The following is a 23,034-nucleotide window of genomic DNA, read 5'->3' on the forward strand; positions in this document are numbered from 1 at the left end:
GAGGGTTTTCTGTTGTTATCATAAGTCGACCAATACGAGTGATAACATCCCACAGCTCAACACATTAACTCCTTGAGGACGACAGTTCGGCCCTGGAGCTGACTGTATGATAACGCTATGACTCTACGGTATGATAATCTGGCCTCTGACCTGACCTTCAGTGACCTGACCCTGAAGGAGAGGCCAGACCATCATACAAGAGGTCACATCCTCTTGCACGAGGGTCGTACCGTCGCGCTCAGGGGTTCGGAACTATCCTAACGAGGTGAAACTGGTCATTCAGATAAAAGCAATTGTCTGGATATAAGACACTGTATTTGGAAGATCCAATGTATATTGATATGTCCGAATAAATGAAGTCCAGATATTGATATGTCCGGATAAATGAAGTCCAAGCAATAAAAGATAACTGGAAACCGTATAAACAAAGGATAAGGAAAACGTAAAAGTTACACAAGATAAGGACTTGAAGTAGTTAAGTTTGGTCAAACAAGATGGATAAAAGGAATATAGTTTTGATGAACGAAACATCCGAGACGGAGGCACAAAAAACGGTAAATTCTGAAAAAAAAGATGTGATGAGAAGCGTTTTCTCTTGTTACCGTAACAGCCGTGACAGTTACCGTTACGAGTGTCACGTGCTGGTGGGGAAGGTAGCGCCAAGCATGCCATGCTTGCTTGCAAGAGCCGATCCCGCGCCCTGCTTGAAGAGTCCCTTGACTTGTGAAGAGTTTGATAAGTCTCATTAATCCACATTATTACTGAACACCAACATAATGATTCCCTCACCTTCTGATCGCCCATAAAATCGTCAGACAATACCATTGTGAATACATTAGGAAGATGAACATATAAATGCGAGACCAGTGAACAACCTCAGTATGAATAACTTTAATAAGATCATGAAGAAAATTGCGTGAAGGCTCTCGAAGAATTATTTTCTGTGAGGACATCATCATGAAGGCAGACTCGCATGACGTGTTCCCCCGAGTCACACAGACCGTAAGGAGAGAACATCCCTTCAGGTCCGCAGGTTTGATCACCTGCCAAGGAAAAACAAACCAAGTTTTTTCCACAATTTTTATCTCTAATTTGTCATGACCACTTCGTACTTACTGCACACCAAACATCGGTATATTTTGTTTTATTGTCTTACTTGATGTTCAAACGCACACCAGTTTTTTTCTAACTCTGAGATCATCGTTGTGGTGTAGTGGTCATGTTCTCTGTCCACGAGATATGATACCTCACTTTGATGATAAGTTGTTGTTTGTTTGTTGTTAGTGTACATCAGGTGAATCCCGGGTCAGTATAACCTGGCCTGCGTCTGTCTGACCCATTGTGGTGAGAAACAACTCCAGAAATCATATATATATATATATATATATATATATATCCACCTCCACCCAAACACACTAACACACACCCTATCCTCTTCACCCGGTCGTGTGTGAGTGCAAAGGCGGGTCATATGTGGTAGATGTTTAATGCTTACTTACATCCTCACAATTGAGTGTTTGGTCAGTGGACATTGTGGATACGTGCTTTGCACTCTTATTGTTCAGTCGTTGATTCTATTGAGTATTTGACCATCCAAATATGGTAATTCCGTTAAGAGAGTGTTGCATTATAGGAGTCAACTTGTCATCACGAAGCAAAAGTGCTTTGCTGAGTCATTTTTGTTATCATTTTTATTTAATCATATTACGTATGTGATGGGTATTGTGGTGTTCCCACCTGTGTACTAGTGTTGTGTTGTGTATATAAAAATCACTTTGTGTTTTTTTTTTATCCCAGGGGTGAAAGAATACTCCCACGTATCCTCGCGTGTCGTAGAAAGCGACTAGAGGGGACGGAGCGGGGGGCCGGAAATCCTCCCCTCCTTGTATTAACTTCTAAAATGGGAAACAGATATATATATATATATATATATATATATATATATATATATATATATATATATATATTAACCTCGCCGCCCAAACCTTCTTGGAAGCGTAAAAAGATGGCAGCCGACGCACGGCAATTCTGAGACAAGATAACGAATTAACAACTGTCTGCTGCAGGATCGCTTCTGGAACTGATATCTTAAACTGTCATCCTTCTTGGCTATCTTGCACACACCGGTACACGACGGACGTCTCTTGAAGTGGAAAAGAAAATTGGTCGAGTCTTTTACGATATTTACGGTCAGGTGTGGACGTGATGACGTGTGATGATGAAAGACGCAGGTGTTGGTGATGACGTGTGATGATGAAAGACGCAGGTGTTGTCATCATTCCCTCTGAGGCGAAACGATCGTCATGGAGGAGGGCTGCTCGGCCCCATTACCACCTTTACAACTACGGCTCTTCGTCACTGACTCCGCTTTTCATTGCTCCCTATGCTGCTGTTGCCGCGTCCGCCGCTACCTCACAGCACACGACATACTTACACGCACACACACACACGCACACACACACACACACACCGCTATCCTCTTCACTCGGCGTGTGTGAGGCAGAGCGCAGGCGGGTGGCCATATGTGGTAGACGTGTTTACATCGCTTCCTTCACATCCTCCACAACGTTGAGTGTGTTGGTCGTGGACCTTCGTGGCTGACGTGCCTGTGTGCCTCTCTATTGTCATCGTTGATTCTTCTGTAGTATTATACGTCATCCACAAATATGCAGGTAAGTTCCGTTAAGAGATTCGTGTTTGCATATAGGAGTCGAACCGGTGTCATCACGAGAAAAGTGCTTTGCTGAGGTCATTTTTGTATATCTTTTTATCTCTAATCATGATTACCGTTTGTGTAATAGGGTTAATTGTGGTGTAATCCACCTGTGTACTAGTGTCATGTAGTTTACGTATATCAACCACAGAATCACTTTGTGTTTTTCTTTTTCCAAATAACTACACAAGAGATGCATGAGTGAGTAGGTGTTTCCTGTTTACGAGGACAATCATTGTGTTGTGCGCTTCGTCATTTCATGAGACTGTCTCAATACTCGAGTCTGATACACAGGCTGTACATTCAACCCTTTGGATCATATTCTAGATATTGTAACGAAAATAAGAATGGTATTATAGCAGAATTAATCTATTAGATGATACAAAGGTGCTACGATGTCTTTTGACATCGTTCCCAGATATTAAACAAATCGTTGATCATCGGGTCGCCCAGGGTCGAGCGCATAGGTTCGAATCCTGGTTGCGGCATGAATATATGACAAGCGAAGTTTAGGCGAATTGAAATCTGCATATCCTCTACGTGGAGGATTGACAATGAAACAACTAACCAAGAGTGTCGGAATGTGTTATGTAACAGGGAGTTAGGGTTTCCCAGCTTTAACTGGATTAAACCTGGATATAAAGGCTTTTACTGGAGAGGAAAATGATATAGGGTAATCAGAACAATTAAAGACTATCTGAAATGCTTCTTATTCCTCGGGATGGTAGAGAAAAGATCAAGTATGACCTTATCCATCTTGGACGAAGTATGTGGCTGAGGTCGAGCTCCCGTTACTGTGGTGGAGGTGATCAATGGAACAGCCCCTAGCAGCCGCCACTCCACGTACAGTTTGTTCACTTCCCGCCACTTGCACATAGATAACTACCGTGGTAACTTCTTATATTCCTTGCTAAACTTGATTCACCAGTTGGAATTCCATATTGCGGAATGTTTTTGAATTGCTTGTTTTATGAGGATTATCCATACGTATGTCTGCTCTGAATGTAGATGTACTTTTAACATGTATTTTCCCTTAATTCATATCCATAGCGAGGAGTTTGGTTTGTCACGCCCTCTATAATGTACCTGGAAGACATCAAATGCTACTGTGGATGTGATCTCATCCAAAATCAGTTCCTCCGGAATGTAATTTCTTCTTGTCACTTTCTTTACAATTGCTCTTCATTTTGTTATTTCCTTTGAATGTCTTCTCTTCACCCTCGTGACCTCATCAAGATGCATGACGCTGGCGTCACTTTCCACGTCAGTGAGACAGAAAAATCTACCACACGACACCAGGATTTCCGTATAGGTCGCGAACGCACTCCTCCTCACAGCAACTACTGCAGCTGTATATAGGTTACTGTTGAGACTGTACTGAAGATGAAGGTGTAGTGAAGTTGAGCGTGTGTTGAAGACCCCTCTGACCTGGCGGTATGGGCGCATTTAAGATGATACAGTGAAGTTGAAGTTGTAGTGAAATTAGGCTGAGGATGAAGTTGTAGTGAAAATGAGCGTGTAGTGAAGGCAAAGATATAGTGATGAAAAGTGCAATGAAGATGAACTTTTCCCTGTACTGATAGTGAACATGATAGTGTGTGATAGTGGGAAGAGATACCGCTTTTGCATGCGAATGTTGGCGTCTCTTATTGTCATTACGATGAATTCCAACCTTTTGTCTTTCTACCGTGAAGGTGCACATCTTGCGTTGGGTCCTCTTCCTGACGGTGGCAACGACGCTGGTGTCCTGCATCCCGAAGGAGAAGAAGAACGAGGAGCTTCCTAAACCCGAGGGTTGGAGGACCCGACCCCACCAGTTTGGCTCAAGACCCAACATTGGCTTCGGTGGTGGTGGTGGTGGTGGTAGTGGTGGTGGCGGTGGTGGTAGTGGTGGTGATGGCGGAGTCGTCAACCCCTCCTACGACCTAAGTGAAGCATATAACTCTATGGCTGGTAAGTGTGGTAATAATAACAGTAGTTACATTGTATATATGCATATGTGTTTCACCTTCTTGGTCACCTACCCTGTCCAAAGCAAACATAACATGTCTGCAGCCTACGGAAAGCAGAGCACTGAGAACGATCAGCGGCTGCATAGCAAACATAAATATTCAACACCTACAAAAAAAAATGATACTTCTAGTATAATCTTACTTCACCATGCTAGTCACCCAGTTCTTTGCAACAGTCCTAAAACACACCAAAACAAACCAATAACCTCCCAAATAGAAAAAAAAAAAAAACTATCCTTTGTTTTCTACTTTGGCAAGCTTTACTTCACATATCACCCCTTCCCAATAATCACTTCATTGATCAAGCGATACATGTAGTAATGGCTCGAAAATCCCTACAGAGCCGTCTGCCCAACCTAGTATTAGATTCTACCCCACCAGACCTACAAAACTACTCTCCCCAAACATGTACGAGGACCTTCTCAATAAAGACAACATATATGATATGAGATTATAATCACACGTCTTCAGGTAACTAACTTCTCAACAAGCACCACTGGCAGAGAAGACGCACAGTCTCTTCCTAGGGCCAGGCAAGGCAGACATGAACTAGCCTCTCATCATCTAACATTAATGTCACATATTTAACGCCGAAAGTCTCTCGGTCGTTACAATATCACCATCATCACAGTAACAACACTCATCTGCCCAGTTTCATTATGAATGATTTTGCAAACTGTCAATAGTATTGGTGCAGGCGGAACTTACCCATCAATATGTAAACTATCAGCAATATACTTTGTGTGTATATGTTTACAACCCTGTTTACCATCATCACATACTCCAACCACCTGACTTATATTACTGTTCCAATCAAAAATAGTTCTGTAAATCTGAGGAAACACCAAGGTTCAATTTCCTCCTTTATTGCAAAAGGAATCAGTAATAATCCTACAGGTATTCACATATCAGTATGCAAATTATGAATGATAACGTTGACCATCTGTAATCATGTTCAGCATCAACAAGACAGTTTCATGATTATCCATGTAATATCAGTAGAAGAACAACGCAATGAAATTTCAATACAAGAGTGTGTTATTGTTAATTGTTGTACATGTTGTTATCATAAGTGCTAAATGAACACATGATCATCCACCTCCACAACGGCAAATGTATCAATAACTGTCGACTACAAAATACAGTAATACAGCTTTATATATCCTCTTTCCGTCGCAGCCAGTCGCATGGGCGGTGGGTACATCAACACGGGGTCTAGGAGCAGTAGCAGCAACACAGGTTTCGACAAGGCTGGAGCTGGAGGTTACGGTGGCAGCGGACCCAGCAGTAGCGCCAGCAGCTGTGAGTATTGGCCAGACTTGTGCGTGTGCCTGTGTGTGTGTGTGTGTGTGTGTGGTGAAGGTATTAACTAACTGTACGAGGCGTGGTTGCCTCCCACAATGCTTGACTGTGGCTCCTCCATCTAAGATTAACCATCACTTCTTTTCTGTCCAATCAGAGACACCGTCTATCTCGCATTCGTTCAATCAGTTTTCAACATGACGTATAATATGGCAAGTTCTCTTTGTACAGAATTCTCTCTTCCTTAAGTTGCACAGAACAAACTGCTATACATCACAACAAACTCAATGCAGTTTACACAAGTGAATATGTCGCGGTTTATAACTATTTAAAATACACATGTAATCATTGTGTCAGTGAGAGCCCTGCCTGGTAGGATGGTAGGTCTACCAGCCATTCAGAAACTCTCGGAAGTAGGAAGCTTTCTGTGTCCAAGTGTAAAGTTCGTTATCTAACCCAGACCTTTATCTCCACCTTATCCGCTCAGGTGGATAAAGTGAACACATTTCAATAGATCTCTTCCTGCATGGCCCAGTCTGAGGCAGTGGGGACAACGCACGTCCCAGTCTGAGACAGTGAGGACAACACATGTCCCACTCAAGACCATCTCGGGCAAACAGAAAACCAGACACAAGAAAAGAATGAAGAAATCACACAGAGTTCACGAGGTAATCGTGGTCCTGACACTACCAAGAAGAAAGGTTACAGGAAGAAGGAAAACTAAAGAAAGAAGATAATTCTACAACTTTGCTGCTCGTGGGAGGAAGGAGGTACCATAACGGTTAGTCCTCGTATGGCTGGTCATGACACATGGAACGTGGGAAGCAGCAGCACAACCATAATAGTTCTTATTACCCACCTGACACACTAACCTGAGCCTTCGGGTCACACCATCAGAGTCTGTGTTGACAGCGTCATCTTTTCATGCAACACCACTCGTGCAGATCATCAATAACCAGTCCCTTGTACCTCCTCTGCTCGCATCCTCAACGGATTTTCAAACTGTTTCTTACCTCACTTAGTACGTGGTCATACCCGGCCAGCAGAGCAAGTTATCCGAACCAAAATATGTAAATCTTAGAAAGATTTTGAAACATGTGGCTTGATCATTTGCTTTGTAAGCGGCGCAGTAGAGAAGAAATGTTTAATCTTCAATCGCCCTCCAGCCTTAGTACAAGGCAGATCGTTTGGATTCAAAGAGAATATTTACAAGAAAAAATGTAGATTAAGAATATTGTTAATGCTTCATGGCAGGTCTTGGTGTCAGAGATGTTGCAAGGGAAAGTTACATATTTGGAAGGAAAGAAATCAGTGGTCTGTTGCTGTTTACAATCCTTCCTCTGCAGTTCCAGGACGATAAAGTTGTGTTATAACTTCACGGGAGAGATTTGGCCAGATATCTTCAGTGGACCATCACAAGTTTATACCTACGCGTAGTTCGATGGTTTCTGGAGTAGTCACAGCAGTTCATGATCACATATTCATTTAGTATAGTTTATTACTGATTGGCTTCGAGATGTTCATATGAGCTTTCTCGATGCTGGCTGAGATTCTGCAGAAAGAAGTTTCATTTTCATGAAAAGATAACGATTCAGGAATAAAAAATCTTAAGAAAACTCTCCTGTGTCGCCTCATCTTTAGACATCTTGGTTGGCACACCGTGAAACTTGTTGATAACTAAGAGATGTAATCGATCGCGGGAATTACCTCCAGCTAAGGGAAGATTTAACCTGATGTTGTGGCTCAGACTCTACCACAAACATCCCAGCGACGTTTATATTCTTCAGCTACGAGTCTACCTACAGCTCAAGCTAACCACGGACCGACCTACAGCTCTGCAACTCCAGCTATGGTTTTACCTCGCCACTCAGCACACACGTGTTATATCTTCCATTACGTCACAACGCGTACCTGGCGTAACTCTCTCTCTCTCTCTCTCTCTCTCTCTCTCTCTCTCTCTCTCTCTCTCTCTCTCTCTCTCTCTCTCTCTCTCTCTCTCTCTCTCCTTCTTCCATGCGTTTCGCGCTGGCCCTGTTATTACGGCTAAATCGTAGGTGTTCGTAGGTAGGTAGGTAGGTAGGCCTCTGCCATGGCCCCAGCCAGACTAACGGGGTTAACGCCTCTGTATGGCCCAGGGAGAGTGTAACGCCCCCAGCCAACCGTCACAGCAGCACAACCAATGAATCTCTCGACCCTCGGGAACACAACGGGAACATCTGTGCCTCTCTCACGGAGCCCGACATTGCTTCTGTGGTCGCCCCAGGCTCGCCTCAGCCGCTAAGTCAAGGTCCGGAGGGGAGAGTAGGCTGCAGACTCTCGTAACAGCCAAGCCAGAGCAGCGACGAAAAGAGATTGTGTGTTGTAGGAATTCTTTGGAAGATCATTGCAGGTGTGAGTCGATTGAGGAAGCGATTTGGAAGATGCAGGAGGGTTGCTTGAAGGAAAGTATTAACGATGGAGAGGTGTGTGTGTGTGTGTGTGTGTGTGTGTGTGTGTGTGTGTGTGTGTCGGGGGTTTGCTTGAAGAGTTTACTGATGTAGGAGAAGTGTGTGTTGGGGGTTCGCTTAAAAAGTTTACTAATGGAGGAGAAGCATGTGCTAGAGATTTGCTTGAAGAGTTTACTAATGGTGGAGAAGCGTGTGTTGGAGAGGAGCTGAAAAATTTCCAGTAATTTAGTTAATCAAGGATGATAATGAGTAGCGGTGCGTTAGGAGTAGCGGGTTCTAGTAGTGGTGTATAACTGCTGGGGAGGTTGTGGTGGTGTATAACTGCTGGGGAGGTTGTGGTGGTGTGTAACTGGGGAGGTTGTGGTGGTGTATAACTGCTGGGGAGGTTGTGGTGGTGTATAACTGCTGGGGAGGTTGTGGTGGTGTATAACTGCTGGGGAGGTTGTGGTGGTGTATAACTGCTGGGGAGGTTGTGGTGGTGTGTAACTGGGGAGGTTGTGGTGGTGTATAACTGCTGGGGAGGTTGTGGTGGTGTATAACTGCCGGGGAGGTTGTGGTGGTGTATAACTGCTGGGGAGGTTGTGGTGGTGTGTAACTGCTGGGGAGGTTGTGGTGGTGTATAACTGCTGGGGAGGTTGTGGTGGTGTATAACTGCTGGGGAGGTTGTGGTGGTGTATAACTGCTGGGGAGGTTGTGGTGGTGTGTAACTGCTGGGGAGGTTGTGGTGGTGTATAACTGCTGGGGAGGTTGTGGTGGTGTGTAACTGCTGGGGAGGTTGTGGTGCTGTGTAAATTCTAAAGCCATCCAGATTCTCCCTGCCAGTAAGGCCTTCGTTGAGAGGAATTATAATTTATAATCCAGAGTAAGCTGATCAGTCTATCATAGAAAATATTCGCGATTGATAAGAATTTATCAACTTTATTACGTGACTCAACTTAGAATATTACTGTTGAAGTAATAATCAATAGGTATTACACTGAAAGTGATTTCAAGCTATGAAAACATCTGTCATGTTAAGAGCAATGTATATTGATAGAGTGGAAGGTAATATAGCCAGTTGCTCTCCTAACTCTGGCATACAAATCATGAAACTGGTTGCTGAAGTTGTGGTTGACTCAGCAACCACATCAGTAGGGTCATCCACGTATATTGTATGTAAGCATGAATGTATGCATCAACACCAGTAGTGTTGACAATTTAGAATTAAGAAACACAGATTCTTTATTTTTCTTAAACTAGTTTAACTGAATGTTTCCGTAAATTTGAAACTAGAATTGAAATAAGTTAGATTTGGACTATGATAGATGAGGAAAAAGTAGGATACATATCCTTTTAATTTTCTCAAAGAAAACAAGAGATTTCTCAGAATTTTCATGTCTAATAATCGTCATTAATTAGCCTCCCTAATAACCCCGTAATCCTCTCCTCTCTGACGTCACAGACTATGGATCGTATGCGCCGTCTGGTTACGGTGGTTACGCCAGCGAGAGTGGATACGGGTGAGTGTTCATCAGCAGTTGTTATATGGGGTCTCGTTACAACTGAACATATAGGACAAACGTAAATTCAAGATGTGTTGCCTGACTTTTCTTACTTTATATTTCATGATCCAGTATTCGGTGGTTAATAATATCTTGATATTCCGTTGACTGCTGTTCATATGACCATCACAGAATGTAGTAGTGTCCATGATGAATGTTTGTTTCCGATTTGAAAGAGTTTCCCTTATCTATTTTTTCTCATAAGTTAATTCCTGGTTATCACTTTCCATTTACAACCAATTTCTAATTACGAGTTGTTAATTGTGATTTTTTTTTTCTGGGTTCAAGCCTATTGTTAAGCTGAAATCAAGTCAGTAAAATTCAAATTCATTTCAACGCAGATACCAATATTAATGCAAAACTTTCCACGAACTAGAAAATCAGAAAGATATTTCATGGTATGATTGACTGAACAAAACTATAATGAATGAAGAAATGTAATAAAGGGACTGACTTCCCACCACTTAAGCATCCGTTTAGAAAAAAAAAAAAATATATATATATATATATATATATATGTGTGTGTATATATATATATATATATATATATATATATATATATATATATATATATATATATATATATATATATATATATATATATATATATATATATTATATATAATGCTTATAGAGAAGTTTACCATTAATCATTACTACTAATTAGAGTTTTCTATGATTAGAGAAGTATTTAAGAAAACGGTGAAGTAGGGACTTAAATTTTTTCTGAGCAAATATACGAAACACAAGTCTAATCTCTATCTATATATTCTCAAAGTATCTATATAGAGTTATATGATACAGTCTTATAGCATTTATAAATAATAAGCTATCATGCATTCACTCAGAATTCCAAAATGTTGTGAGGTAGCCGTGTCATAAGTTTCCCCAAATATAACATTTAATACACTTGCTTAACATGTTATTTGATGAAATCTAATTTACTACGACATATTTCCAATATTCATAAGAGAGAAAACATTTAAATGAAAGACGTTAAGATATCAAAAACTATAAATTGATCCTCACAAGCGCAAGTCATTGATGGGGCATTTTACGTGCTAGGATAGTGAAGTGTGGTAGAAAACGAGGTTTCTTGAATGAAATTAAATACCTTTTTGAATGATAGTAAACATGACGTGTCAGTGTTTGTAAACATATCCTCCGTCAATGAATTTAAATGTCAGTTTCTGAATTGTAGTAAAGATGACGTAATGATGATAGTAAACATATCCTCCGTCAATGAATTTAAATATCAGTTTCTGAATTGTAGTAAAGATGACGTAATGATGATAGTAAACATATCCTCCGTCAATGGATTTAAATGTCAGTTTCTGAATTGTAGTAAACATGACGTAATGATGATAGTAAACATAACCTTCGTGAATGGAGTTAAATATCAGTTTCTGAATCGTAGTAAACATTACTCTATGAATGGATACCGTTATGTGAGTCGTAGTAAATCAATTTAAATCATAGTAAATATTATGATATGAATGGAATTACACGTGGAGTCTTAATATGTAGACATAATATGATGAATCATAGAAAACGTAAATTTTTCTTAATTGAAATGTGACTGGGAGTAGGAGTGACTTTGAAAAATAGTAAATATAAATATTATTTTTGATGAATTAAAAGTTGATTCTCAGTTTTGTAGTACGCTTTACTTAGAGATTTTATTATATGTTATTGATGTAAATAGGATAATTTTTTGGTTTTATTAAGAGATAATAAATGTTATTATAGAAATTAGAGTGATCATAGTTTTAATAAAGAATAGTTGTTATAATTGTAAGAATGACAGTAAATGTGACTTAAATGATTATATTAAAAGTATTCTTCGTGAGTGATGGTAAATGACACTATTAGTGAGATTAGAATATTAGATATTTTTTTCGGATGATAGTAAATTTGTTTTAGTGAAAGATAATGTTATTGTGCTAATATTACTGATGGTAACAGTATTGTTCTTGTAATGATTGTCGTACGCTTTGATGAATGATAGATACTGGTAGCATTATGGTTACTGTTGCAGTACCCGTATGGATGGAAGTATATATATATATATATATATATATATATATATATATATATATATATATATATATATATATATATATATATATATTAGTATCATTATACTTAATCGCCGTTTCCTGCGTCAGCTAGATAGCGCCAGGAAACAGACGAAGAATGGCCCATCCACTCATATACATATACATTTCAAAATACACATACACAGGCACATACACATGTACATATTCATACTTCCTTGCCTTCATCCATTCCTCTCGCTAACCCACCCCACAGGAAATAGCATCGCTACCCCCCGCTTCAGCGAGGTAGCGCCAGGAAAACAGACAAAGAAGTCCACATTCGTTCACACTGCCTCTAGCTGCCATGTGTAATGCACCGAAACCACCAGCTCCCTATCCACATCCAAGTCCCCACAGACCTTTATGTTGTTTACCCCAGACGCTTCACATGTCCTAGTTCAGTCCATTGGCAGCACGTCGACCCAGGTATACCACATTGTCCCAGTTCACTCTATTCCTTGCACGTCTCATCCTCCTGTATGTTTAGGCCCCAATCACTCAAAATCTTTTTCATTCCATCCTTCCACCTTCAAGTTGGTCTCCCGCTTCTCCTTATTCCCCTCACCCCTGGCACACATATCCTCTCTGTCAATCTCTCTTCACTCATTCTCTCCATATGTTCTAACCATTTCAATACATCCTCTTCTGCTCTCTCAACTACCCTCTTCTCATTTCCACACATCTCCCTTACCCTTTCATTAATTACTCAATCAAACCACCTCACACCACATATTGTCCTCAGACATCTCATTTCCAACACATCCACCTTCCTCCGTGCAACCCTATAGCCCATGCCTCGGAACCATATAACACTGTTGAAACCACTATTCCTTCAAATATACCCATTTTAGCTCTCCGAGATAAGGTTCTTTCCTTCCGCACATTCTTAATGGCTCCCAGAACCTTCACCCCCTCCCCCTCCCTGTGTGTGTGTGTGTGTGTGTGTGTGTGTGTGTGTGTGTGTGGTGTGTGTGTGTGTGTGTGTGTGTGTGTGTGTAATCACCCATCCGTACGGAACGGGGAAGGAGTTCTACGCTCGTCTTTCACTCGTCTGTGTGTCTGTCCGTCTATCTGTGATAGTTTGTCTGACAGTCTGTTTATGTTTTTTGTTAAATCTGGTAGACACATCAGGTAAAATCACGGTAAATCGTACTAGATTCTTTGTGATCGAGACATCTTATTCATCATTCGGGAAGAATGATACGGCCGTCAGATGAACCGTAGTGTGTGGTAGACGGGAGGGCAGGGTATGGGTATAGGAGGGGCTCTGTGGTCTAGCTAACTGTGCCGTTCTGCAGGTTGTCGTGCGCCTCAGGGTACGTCAACGCGTCGGCCGTCGCTCTCCTAGCGTTTCTCTTCCTCCTGAATATCGTGCAGGTGAGGCGACCAGTTGTACCTCCTCCTCTTCCTAGCCTTCTCGGGCTCTGGTCTGCAGGATGAGGACACTGACTATATCATACACGTGAACTTTGGCTTACCTGTCCGTCTGCTGCTAAACTCATGGCTCCTGGGACGTGATACTGATGCTCTCACGTGACTCATGACCAATATGACATGACTGGCCTCTTCCTAAGTCATTCATAGCCTAGATGACATGACCTCGCCTGACTGCAGAAGTCTGGTGAAACAGGGTTGAAATTCTTGTTCCGCGTGTAAATGATGACGTCAGCAAGAGCACAGCAACTGCCAATTGCTGCCTAGAACACAGATGTCACTGACCTATGAGCATTAAGTTTACATGAGGACTGACCAGGTCCTTGCCATTAATTTTCCTTCTTGTTCTTCCTGGTAACATCATGCATGGCTTCCTTGTTCTTCCTGGTAACATCATGCATGGCTTCCTTGTTCTTCCTGGTAACATCATGCATGGCTTCCTTGTTCTTCCTGGTAACATCATGCATGGCTTCCTTGTTCTTCCTGGTAACATCATGCATGGCTTCCTTGTTCTTCCTGGTAATATCATGCATGGCTTCCTTGTTCTTCCTGGTAATATCATGCATGGCTTCCTTGTTCTTCCTGGTAATATCATGCATGGCTTCCTTGTTCTTCCTGGTAACATCATGCATGGCTTCCTTGTTCTTCCTGGTAACATCATGCATGGCTTCCTTGTTCTTCCTGGTAACATCATGCATGGCTTCCTTGTTCTTCCTAGTAATATCATGCATGGCTTCCTTGTTCTTCCTGGTAATATCATGCATGGCTTCCTTGTTCTTCCTGGTAACATCATGCATGGCTTCCTTGTTCTTCTGGTAATATCATGCATGGCTTCCTTGTGGTATTTCCATTCTAAAATATTTCTAAGAGAATATTTCTTTTCTTCCCTCAGTAAGGAAGTTAGTTTTATGTATACTTTCAAGTCATATTTTACTTAATCTTCCCCTTTTAATAGTTTCAAGAAATGTTTTAGGATTATGGATTAGAGGCTCTAACTTTTATAGATGTTGTATTGTAAAGATGATGATATCATTCGTTGCTTAAATCAGATTATTATTTCATAAATCATGTATCGCAGAATATTTTCATCTCCTGTAATGTCAGTACAAGTGTTGTCTTCATTCTGATGTTTTCATCTATTCTTCTCCTCTCTGGCAACGTATTATATTGGCGTCAAGCTTCGGTCCTTATTGTCGTATTCTTCTATCACTTATTTCGTCAAGCTTTCCTTTGTGGTCGTCAACTTCTTTATTGTCTCAGTTCTGGTCCATTTCCTCCAATTCGGTCCTTATGGCGTCAAGTTTCCTATTTCGTCATAGCAGTCGCCTTATTGTCTCAACTTCGTCTTATTGGTCGAGTTCGTCCATTTTTTCGTTCAAGTTTCTTATCCAGCTTCGGTTTTATCGTCGTTGGTTCTTCATTTCGACGTCAGCTTCGGTGCTTTCGTGATCAACTGTCGTATTCTAATTCTTCTACAATAGTTTCCAGTCTGTATTATCTGTGGTTCAATCAATTGTTAGCGTTACTAAGGTCCGTTTTAGACCAAATTGTACTTCCCAGGGCAGTATTATTTCGTTAGTTACAGTCGTTAGTTCGATTCCGTTCTAGATAGTTTATATTTGGTTTGTCAAATCATAAAAAAAACTAGATATTCAAAGTAGCCATCTGATACGATCAACGAATTGGATTACTAGTCGAACTTGATATCACTTTACGTAGTGCAGCTTATGAGTTTTTTTTGATCTTAAGCCACAACCAAATGAGCTAGCTCCCTCTAGTCTTGATGGTTACACTCGTCTAATCAGCTTTCATTCAATGTTACTTTGTGAGGCAAAACCTCAAAAATATTTTCTGGTGGTAAGATCTTGTCAAGCGAAATGAAGGGTAACCGTCTCCAAATCTTGAGGATCAGTAGAGAGAGAGAGAGAGAGAGAGAGAGAGAGAGAGAGAGAGAGAGAGAGAGAGAGAGAGTCCATTTACATACACTTACACCTCCATCACAATGGTGAGAATGATAGAAATGAAAAAAAAAAATCAAAAAAGAAGTTACATGCAGCCATACCAGGTTCAGCACAGAGCAAAATGTTTGTGCAACATCTGACCGACCCTCGAGTAACCCTTTCTCCTTATTTCCCATGTGAGAGCAGTGAACGGAATACACAGAGATAACCACATAAACATGAACAGGGAGGCACCGTCAGAGCAACAGAAAAAACTAATCTCAAAAAAGCCTTATGTACGTCAGTTTGTAGTCTTATTAACTTTGGTTCCCCGTCCGCTACGTGTGCTGGTGTTGCTGTGCAGTTACTCCCTCACCAAGTACGTCGACTGCAGCTCAGCTCTAGCCATCCTCTCCCTAATTCTCTTCATGGACGTCCTCAGGGTAGGTCTAAGTGTGTGGAGGAGGACATGACGGGCATGATGCTGGTGTAATACAGGATCATTTGTTATATGGTTATGTTCTCACTGAAGTATGTGCAGTCCTGCGTAACCATATATATGTTATATATATAGCAGGACCTTGTGTAACTTTTGTCTAAAGTTGTGATTTGCAAGGTATCCACTTGGCAAGATGGATGTGGAGCTATTGCTGTGTATGTGTATGGTTGTGAATGTATGGTTGTGAATGTATGGTTGTGAATGAGATGACGTTTGCTGGACAGTACATGTAGTAGACTTATCTGGGGTGTGTTTGTGCCCATTGGGATAACCTACGTCATCAGGGGTTCATGAGAATTCTTGTCATTACACCAGTTGCACTAGAGTGATGGTTGGCCGACAATATGTGATACAACTTACATCTTGTTTCTCTCGTGTTATTTACCACGCTGGCTGATGTAAACATACAACATGGCGGCGATGCCACTCGGTTGGTGTGTTCCGGTTGTGTTACTTCCTTGGCGGCGGTTCGATTTGGGTCCTTAAAGAAAAGAAAAGAAATGAATAGGTAGATTCATAAATGAATCGTGGACTGAACTTACCATCGGCGTAGCTTGGAACACTTATTCTTGAAAGTATTCATTCTGGTACTTATCAGTTGTTTCCGCTATATACGGAGATACAGAGGAACTGCTGCCTTGAACAAATACGTTGATCAGAAGATTCATCAACTGTATCTTAGAATCTCTGGAAATGATGAAAGATTTAGAGACGTTGGACGCTGGAGCTGAAGACTTTACCTGGGTCACCAGATGCTCTCTCGCGCACTTCCTCTCCCACTGTCACCTTGTTCTCCAAGGTCTTGAGGTCTCCTAGTGACATATGAAAGATATTTTCTCTCGTCGTCTGGGATGTCTTACTCTTCATTACTCTCTTCCCTGGTCGCAAGGTTTTAGGTTTTGGTGTTGGGCTACTAAACTGTGAGGTTCTTTGTGTTTAGAAATTCAAAACTCCTCTTTCTTTGATCTTCGAAGCCAGAGCTTTTAGCTTTCTTCTCAAAGCTCCACTGGCCAGGTCTTGAACTTTCAGTTGTTCATACTCTGGAACAGTAGGATCCTCATCTTCTAAGGAGCGTTGCACACAGCATCTCGCTTCAAAAACCTTTCCAAGACTATATCTTCTACCCTCTTATCGTCTATAGATGTTGTTCCAGGGCTACAAGTCTTTTTTTTTTTGCCAAAACTCTGGATTCCTCCTCAGTGATCATCCCACTTATCATTCCAATCTTCCTGTGTTTAACCTCTTTATTTGCCTCATTCTTACCCACACTGTATACATCACCCTCAGCTTCCCACATTTTTCTCTTAATTACAGTATTTTTGCTTCCTCTTTTTGTTTTCTCTTTCTATAATTCTCTCTACGAATCTCGATTTATCTGTTTCTACTTGTTCTTTCCTTTTCTGTCTTTTTCTAACTCTTCTTCGTTCCCACTTCTTTCTCTTCATCTGTTTGTCTTTTTGTGTTTCTCTTCATTGTTTCCATCACTATATCAGCCTCTGCCCACCTTCTCTGACCCACGTCATCCCCGCCTCACCCAATAGGACGTAGTGCAGCAGATTACAGGACGAAGAAAACGAGAAGCGGAGGAAGAAAGCGACGTGTTCAGCTTCGTGCACAACGGCGGTCTGGGCGCCTTGAAGGAGGGGCTCCCTGAGGTGGTGCTCCCGCTCATGGTACGTGCTCCTGGCTGACTCGGGAGGGAGGGAGGCTTATATCTAGTCATGATTCTGAGCCTTTCATATAAATTGTTAAGGTCGTCATGGCTGTTTATGCTGCTAGCCTGATAACCTGACACGAACATAGTGGAGCTTTAACAATGATATATACACAGGGATCCCCAGATTGTCTGGCAGATATTCCCACGTAACGTAGTTATGAAGACATAAAAGATCTTTGACTTGAGTTGGGTCACTATATGGAATCGTCAGGATAAGTTAGTAATGACTCGCACTAACTCATCCTGGACTTCCCTGATGTGGAAACAAGATGTGTTGAAGCTGATGGTTGCGTCTGTGTTGTGGCCTCAGGTCGAGCTGGTGGATGGGGCGGGGGCTGCCCACTGTCTCCAGAGGCCGCTGTGTGAGGCCAACGCCGAGCTGACTGTGAGGTACGGGGTGGTGGGGCGGGTCGTGGCCTCCCTGCTCTCCAACGTGGTGAGTAAGGCCTTCTCCGGGGACGACCTCCACCACTTCCACCAGGCGCTGGAGGCGTCGTCCGCCGGTCGTGCTGGTCTCCAATGCTCCGACAGGTTCCCCAGGTGTTCTGCAGGTCACCAGGTCCCTCTGGCCAACATCACCAGTCATCAGGACTTGCACCACTGGCTCAGCGATGATCAACTGAACATGCGTGACCCAGGTCCACGTGGCACCAACCATGAGCTGTTCTCTAACGACCTGGACTGATGGATGAAAAGTTCCCCCAATAACAAAATATTTGTAAGGCATTGTTGAGGGCGTGGGCGTGGTGCGACGCCCAAACCCACACTTGCATCACACTTACAGAGCTGGGTCCTACAGCTTTGTGTTTTTTGCTGGCATGATAAAGTCAAAGTATTTTGTCTGAGCAAAATTACTTGTGCTCTGCCGTCAGTTCTACACGTGATCTAACATCAGCTCACAACAGAGAAGGAAGAAGATTGATATGATCTAAGCTCAGACAAAGAGGGACTTACGCTCTGAATTCAAACCACGAGTGAATTATGCTCAAAGTTCAGACCACTAGAGAGTTATGCCCTAAGTTCAGACCACGAGAGAGAGAGAGAGAGTTATGCCCTAAGTTCAGACCACGAGAGAGAGAGAGAGAGTTATACCCTAAGTTCAGACCACTGAATCATCTTTTTAATCCATAACAAAAAAAGTTTTTTCATAACCTTAGGATCTAGTGGAGGTTTTGTTAATGATAGCACAATTTTGCAAAGTTTAGTTGATAGTTGGTGAGTCAGACAAGGAGAATTTCTTTTTCTCTGAAGGAATGACAGATGAGATATTGAAGATATTAACTGAATTTAGATTCTCATCAATTTTCGTATTACAACTTGTAATTGGGATGTTGTTTTAACATACCACTGTGCATGAGATAGTTCCAATGTTTATTTTGTTTGTGCTGAGATATCTTCCCCAACCTGTCATCAGGGAGGTCAGTCAGCTATACATCATTTATGTTCCATAAATATAATTCTGATTTTCAAACATGAGTGTAGTGACAAATGTATCAATTGTGTGTTGGGTTATTCACCAGCTCTGTGTCAAGTACAAGTGTCAACACAATAGACGTAGGTCACATGCTGGTGCAAGTGTAAGCTTGTGTTGGTGCCGCTGAGGCCAAGTTTATCTGACAGGCTCGAGTGTATTAATGTAATAAATAGTTATGTATTTCTAATGTTTCTCTCGATGCTCAAACATCTATGGCAAATAATTCGCTTTCTAAGACAGCTTAGAGAGAGAAAAAAATCTTGCAGCATCGAAAGCTAATGAAATCATCACAAAACTGGTTGCAAATTGAGTCACTTTAGAATGTTGCTCCGCTGCTGCAGACTGTGTTACTGCAAAGACAAGAACCCCATTGTTGTGTCTGGCAATGATGACAAGAAAAAGGGACGTGGAAGTGTGTCTGTTGATGATTTGGCTGACAAATATAAACAGAAACACGTTGTTATGAAGTGAAGATATTACTTATTGTAGATACTATGGGCCAATTACTGTGCTGAAGATGGTAAGTGGAAAGTTGCAAGAATTTCTGGAGAGAGAGAGAGAGAGAGAGAGAGAGAGAGAGAGAGAGAGAGAGAGAGAGAGAGAGAGAGAGAGAGAGAGTTTGTTGCTAAACAATTCTCCACACATTTTCAGTGTTTCAAAGAACCTAAACGAAGGTAATTTTCTTTTGCATAATTCCTAGTAATGTGAAAAATATTTCCTTGTCGTCTGCCTTTAATGTACAATAATAATCTTAAGAAATGAAATGATATTTTCATGAAATATCAACTAATTGACACGTAATTAGAAAAGAATGAGTTTAACGTTTTGTTCATATATTGTCAAAAAACACACAGGAAGGACTCTCATTCCATTTTCTTCTTCCTCTTCTCTCATCCTTCCCTCCTCATTTTACCCCATTTCCTGAACTTTCTCCTATTTATCCCATTTCAACACATTACTTTCTCCCTTTCTGACCCATTTACCTGGGCCCCTCCTCCTCTCCCAAAACCCCTCCCCAACACCTTCCTCATCCACCAACACTCCCTCCTCACCCACCAACACTCCCTCCTCCCCCACCAACACTCCTCCTCCACAGGACGTGGTGGAGCAGCTGACCAACCCCAACAATCGACGTCGCAGGGACTCTCCCGACGGTGACCCCATGAGGCAGGAGGAGGAGCAGCTCCTGCAGTTCATCGCTGACGGAGGCGTCGACGCCCTTGTGGATGACCTGCCGACCGTGGTCGTGCCCCTCCTGGTAAGTCGTGGAGGGTAAGGGAAGGTGGGGAGAAGGTCGTGTCGTGCTCCATCCTGGTAAGTCGTCGAGGGTAAGGGAAGGTAGGGAAAGGGTCGTACGCCATCCTGGTAAGTCATAGTGTATATCCTGCCACCACTAACCCTGCCTCAATACATCTAACCCTGCCACCCACAGAGCCACATGCATGACGAGGTCTCAGCAGACACCCGCAACAAGTCGTGCGTCCAGCGCCCCCTGTGTGAAGCCAATGCCCTCCTGGCAGACCGCTACGGGGGCCTGGGGCGTGTCCTAGGAGCCTTCTTCTCCAGCGTCGTCGCCAAGGCCTTCGTCGGGTCGGAGTCTCCGCTGTACCACTCGGCTCTGGAGGCCTCCAGATGGGGACGTCTGGACACCAACACCACCTGCCGGCTGACCTATCCTTGTGACACGACGACAGGACCGTTCACCAGCTGAGCAGAGGGGGAGAGGACCATACACCAGCTGAGCAGAGGGGGGAGAGGACCACACACCAGCTGAGCAGAGAGGGGAGAGGACCACACGCCAGCTGAGCAGAAGGGGGAGAGGACCATGCACCAGCTGAGCAGAGGGGGAGAGGACCATACACCAGCTGAGCAGAGACGGGAGAGGACCATACACCAGCTGAGCAGAAGGGGGAGAGGAATGCGAGACCACTGGGTACAAGAGCAGAGAAGTAGCAGTAATGATAAGTAGGAGCAGGGGTGTGCGAGCCAGGCGACACAGACATTAGAGGAACAGAAGAAACGTTTGGGTAAACTAGCGGAATATTGAAGAAAATGGAGAAGGAACACAACAGTAAACATGAGACAAAGATAAGTGAAAAGAAAACAAAAGAAATAATGAAGAATTTAGAAACTAACATTTAGGTCTGATGACAGTAATGATATCATTATCTACTGTATATATTTGTTATATTTCATTAATATTTCATTCTCAGGTCTCGTAAACAGACGTGAAACTTATTATGAAACATTTTGTTTCTGTGTTCTTGAATGAGTGAAAATCTTTGTTGTGTCTCTCTCTGTCTGTGTGTCTGTCAAAAAACTGTCCACAATGACAGTATGATATTCGTGTCCCACATAAGGATAGCCAAACCTGTGGTACAAAAGCCACTCTTCCTGTTGTACCACTTCAGTGTGAGGTGCTTGGACGTGAGGTGTGTTGAGGACGGAGCTGTGGTAACGGTGTGAGGTGTATGTATGACTTTGATATATCTTCCTGGTCAGCCATGGCCCTCCACCTGGCCCTGGGTGGCCACGGTGCAAATGGACTACGGATACAAGATGTGAGGGGTTGGTGGGGGGATCTTGGCGGAAGTGGGTCATTAAAGGTAATAATCCTCTGTGAAGTGTGGGTTCTGTACACACGCCCCCTGTGTACCCGGTGTGTGTGTGTGTGTGTGTGTGTGTGTCTGCTTCACTTCCTCTTCTACGTCCACTCGTTTGTTAAACAACCGGAATTCATAGGAAATTCAGGAAGCAATTTTCGTTATACAGCCAAATTGAACTCTCCTCTCGTTAACTAATTAGACAGAACAGAAATCTTTAACACTCCCGTCATTAACCACCATCAAAATCCTCGTTAAACTCACTCAGCATAGTGTTGACAATCCTTGGTTACTTCACTGTTATGATTGCCTTAATAGTTCCTTAGTTTAAACCAAAACAGGCATTACTAGGCTTACAAACCTTCTATTGCATTATTAGAATTAGTAACTTTCTAATACATTAATAGATGTAGAAATCTTCTAATGCATTACTAGATTTAGAAACCTTCCAACTTGTCATAAAAGAAAAGAAAGATAGACATCAGAGTCACACAAACACTACAATAACACACACACACACACACACACACACACACACACACACATGCAAACACATGCAAACACTTTTAGAAACTTGTATTCTATAAAGATATACACATCAAAAAACGTACATGCAGTCAAGATCTTTGAAGGTACATATCAATACTTTTTTGTAACCTGCGCAAGATACAATTTTATTTACGTTAACACTTCTCTGTGTACTGTATATGCTAGATATATAGACCAAGATATTATCATTCTCAGTACAATATTTATTTGATAATATTTTCAACAAGTTTAGAACGTGTATCTCCGTAGGATTGTTCGTTATGAACTTTGGCCGTTTCTTCTGTTTACCTATCATTATTATCATTCTACAAATAAAGATTATCTTTACTTGCTTATTTTGTTATCCTTCTTCACCTACATGTGGTGTTATCTCTGGCCAGGAGAGACTGTAACCTCGCTAACAACATCATCATCATCACAACACGTGTGGTAATGTAACATCATCATCATCATCACAACACGTGTGGTAATGTAACATCATCATCATCACAACACGTGTGGTAATGTAAGCTCAGAGAACAACATCATAATATAATTATCCAATACACGACGTTGCCTCAGCCCGTGGAGTGTACGTGCGTGCGTCCGTACGTACGTCAACAGATAAGTGAGCCAAGTGTCAAGTGTTATCACGAGAAGTTACGTTCATCTTCTAACAATTACTTGGATGAATAGAGTTATAAATTCTCTCTCCACCAGCAGGT

The 23,034-nt window shown here is 42.1% G+C and overlaps 1 protein-coding gene across 3 annotated transcripts; it reads left to right on the plus strand.

Annotated features, from left to right (window-relative positions):
• Positions 1-2,000: 2,000 nt before the first annotated feature.
• LOC139758956 (uncharacterized) lies at positions 2,001-22,657 on the plus strand. 3 transcript variants are annotated; one of them, XM_071680785.1, is made up of 8 exons: positions 2,014-2,231; positions 2,267-2,672; positions 4,408-4,666; positions 5,905-6,027; positions 9,916-9,973; positions 13,413-13,491; positions 17,529-17,660; positions 18,015-19,360. In XM_071680785.1, the coding sequence occupies exons 2-8, from the start codon at positions 2,667-2,669 to the stop codon at positions 18,387-18,389; spliced, it is 1,032 nt and encodes a 343-aa protein (XP_071536886.1). In that variant the 5' UTR covers positions 2,014-2,231; positions 2,267-2,666; the 3' UTR covers positions 18,390-19,360. The 3 variants fall into 3 exon arrangements, with proteins under 3 accessions (XP_071536887.1, XP_071536886.1, XP_071536885.1); XM_071680786.1 differs by lacking the exons at positions 13,413-13,491; positions 17,529-17,660; positions 18,015-19,360 and adding exons at positions 15,853-15,931; positions 20,275-20,436; positions 20,611-22,657 and having other exon boundaries at positions 2,001-2,672; XM_071680784.1 differs by having other exon boundaries at positions 2,014-2,672.
• The last annotated feature ends 377 nt before the right edge of the window (positions 22,658-23,034 follow it).

This window comes from Panulirus ornatus, chromosome 32, assembly GCF_036320965.1.
Source record: "Panulirus ornatus isolate Po-2019 chromosome 32, ASM3632096v1, whole genome shotgun sequence".
NCBI lineage: Eukaryota > Metazoa > Arthropoda > Malacostraca > Decapoda > Palinuridae > Panulirus > Panulirus ornatus.